At 43.8% G+C, this 2,656-nt stretch overlaps 1 protein-coding gene across 12 annotated transcripts in view; it reads left to right on the forward strand.

Moving 5' to 3' along the window:
* The window catches only part of MUC13 (mucin 13, cell surface associated), a 32,068-nt gene that overhangs the window by 19,774 nt on the left and 9,638 nt on the right, over window positions 1-2,656 (forward strand). For all 12 annotated transcript variants that reach the window (XM_006017930.2, XM_025196997.1, XM_025196996.1 and 9 more), the window contains one exon: window positions 844-998. In XM_006017930.2, the coding sequence (XP_006017992.2) occupies window positions 844-998 (155 nt within the window). The remainder of the gene's footprint in view (window positions 1-843; window positions 999-2,656) is intronic.

Consider the following 2,656-nt stretch of genomic DNA (forward strand, 5'->3'; position numbering starts at 1 on the left):
AAATGGATATCTGAATCAGATCCTTAGCAAAGTCACTGTGGTATTCAGCCTCACTACATAGAAAAAATAATCTGGGGCATACTTCAGTCATACATACATAGGTATATAATGTGCGCAGGGTGCACGCACAACTGCAGCGACCCATTGTACACAAACTGGGTGCATGATCGTGTGCCCATATTATTTGACAAATATGGCTCCGGAGGGTAATAACAGAATTTAGATGGCCCAGGAGACTGGTGATAGGGTAGACAATCTTGCACATGGGGTGACCCATTTGTGACAGATCCAGGCTGTTACTAGTGCCCAGAAGTCAGAGAGATTGTGATTTCAGTTTAATTCCTAGTGGCCAGTTCACACTAGCCTGTTCACCTTGTTTTGCATTGACTGGCTCCTTTGCTGGCAGGCTGAACAAAGAGACAAATGAATGGACTTTGGCATGTATTGGGAGTGGCTGCAGGGGTAGAAATAGGTGAGAGCGCTTTAGATTAGCCAGGTCCGGTCCCACCAGTGCTCAAGCAGAGCCTGCCAGAGCTCAGCCAACAAGCAGGGTAACTTTGTTGTCACCTTACTTGATGCTGGTGCTGCAAGACTGCCGTCAGCACCTGCGCTAGCTTGTTTAGTTAGTCCAGGTATCTCTGAATTAACCTGTTATCACATCTCTGCATTGCAGGCATCCCCCAAGATGCCTTTATATTCAAAGTCAGTGCTGTGTGTTTGCATGGGGGTGAGGTGGAGGGAAAATCTTTTGCCCTGTCTGGGGGATGCCTCTTTGATCTAAAAACAGTTCAGATAAATTTGGATTACCTGGGACTTCTAAAGTAGCCCTGTTTATTTTTTCAGTGGGCTCTCTTCAGCTAGGAAAAGGAGTACAAATCCGACTGAAGTGATCTTTATGAACATCTTTGAAGCGAAGACACCTTTATCCAATAAAACGGTTGAAGAGCTTATAACAAATGTAGCTGATGACATAACCGTTAATTCCAAGTCCTATAAGTGTAAGTACAGCACTAAGAGTAATGGTTATGATTTTCCAGGAAGGATAGGGTATGTGGATGATGAAGCCCTGAGACAAGTAATCCTCAGTGATAATGATGAATTAAGTATCTAACTTCCCTTTCTTACTTTGAAAAGCATTTGTTGTAATTCTTTTTTCTCCTTGAGACCATGATGATATATATTTGTTATATGGGAAAAGATAGAAAATACTTTTTTCAAACTAGGAAATGTCAGGCTTTTTTCCATATGGTAAATGTTAGGTGGCCATCAGGAATATCCACAGTTACATTAGATTGACCAACAATGGAAGAAATATAGTTTCATAGTAGGTAGGGTCGGAAGGGACCTGAGCGGATCATCAAGTCCGACCACCTGCTGTGGCAGGAAAGGATGCTGGGGTCAAACGACCCTGGCTAGGTGATTATCTAGCCTCCTTTTGAAGACCCCCGGGGTAGGAGTGAGCACAACTTCCCTTGGGAGTTGGTTCCAGGTCCTAGCCGCCCTGACAGCGAAGTAGCGCCTCCTGATACCTAGCCTGAACCTGCTCTCAGCATCACATGTATTCAGCATTCAAACATTTGTATGCTTCTAAGAATAAACCATCCTCTTACTCCAAAATTAGAGGGAATCTTTCCTTATCACCTGGTTATTCCATCGTTTTCCAATATGGGGTCTCTTGCCCCTTTGGTGAAGTATCTGATATTGGCTATGTTGAGGCAAGACTCTGTTGATGCAAATGCTTTCTCGTGTCAGAATGGATTAGACAAATGTTTGAGAATTGTTTTCTGAAGTGAGAACTCAGTGACCAGTTGCCTCACTGATCTAGTGCAAGCCTTACATTGCTAAAAAACCATTCATACTTGACGAAAAAAGTACTAATGCTTAGAACTAAACAACTTGCTCTAGACTTCGTCGATGCTCTTCTTTATTCTGCAGAAATAGTTATTTGAAAGTCATCCAAAGCTGTGTCTAGTAAAAAGAATTCACATTTTCAAGTCAAAACCATGAATTTTTGCCTATATAGTTGTTATCAAAGGTGTTCAGGTGATTTGAGTAGCTCCAGCAAAAACATAACTTGCATCATTTTTATGATGCAGTTTATTTATAGGAACCAAGGCGTTGAGACTACCCTGAGTGCCACATGTCTTGGGCTTTCATGTAACCTTGTAAGGATGTGGTAGGATTAGTACAGGTTTGTCCGACTTCAGCCTGGCCTGGGACACACACTGCACCAGCCATGCTCATGGGGTAAAACTGGAGAGGTAGAGGGATCCCTCTTCCCCACTGGAAGTATGCAGCCCTCCAGGATCCCCTTCTCCCCCCACCCTCCCGCATGAACCTCCATCCCCTCTGCTGTACTCTGTCTCTGAAAATGGAGGATGCCAACAGCTTCACAGAAATGTAGAAAAACCCTTATCATGGACAATTATGGCATAATTGTCATACTGTTCAACATCTTCATTAATGATGTGGACACGGGAGTCAGAAGTGGACTGGCCAAGTTTGCCGATGACACCAAACTTTGGGGCAAAGCATCCACACCAGAAGACAGGCAGGTTATCCAGGCTGACCTGGACAGGCTCAGCAAGTGGGCGGATGAGAATCTGATGGTGTTCAACGCCGATAAATGCAAGGTTCTCCACCTTGGGAAAAAAAA

This window comes from Alligator sinensis, unplaced genomic scaffold, assembly GCF_000455745.1.
Source record: "Alligator sinensis unplaced genomic scaffold, ASM45574v1 scaffold4_1, whole genome shotgun sequence".
In the NCBI taxonomy this organism is placed as follows: Eukaryota; Metazoa; Chordata; order Crocodylia; family Alligatoridae; genus Alligator; species Alligator sinensis.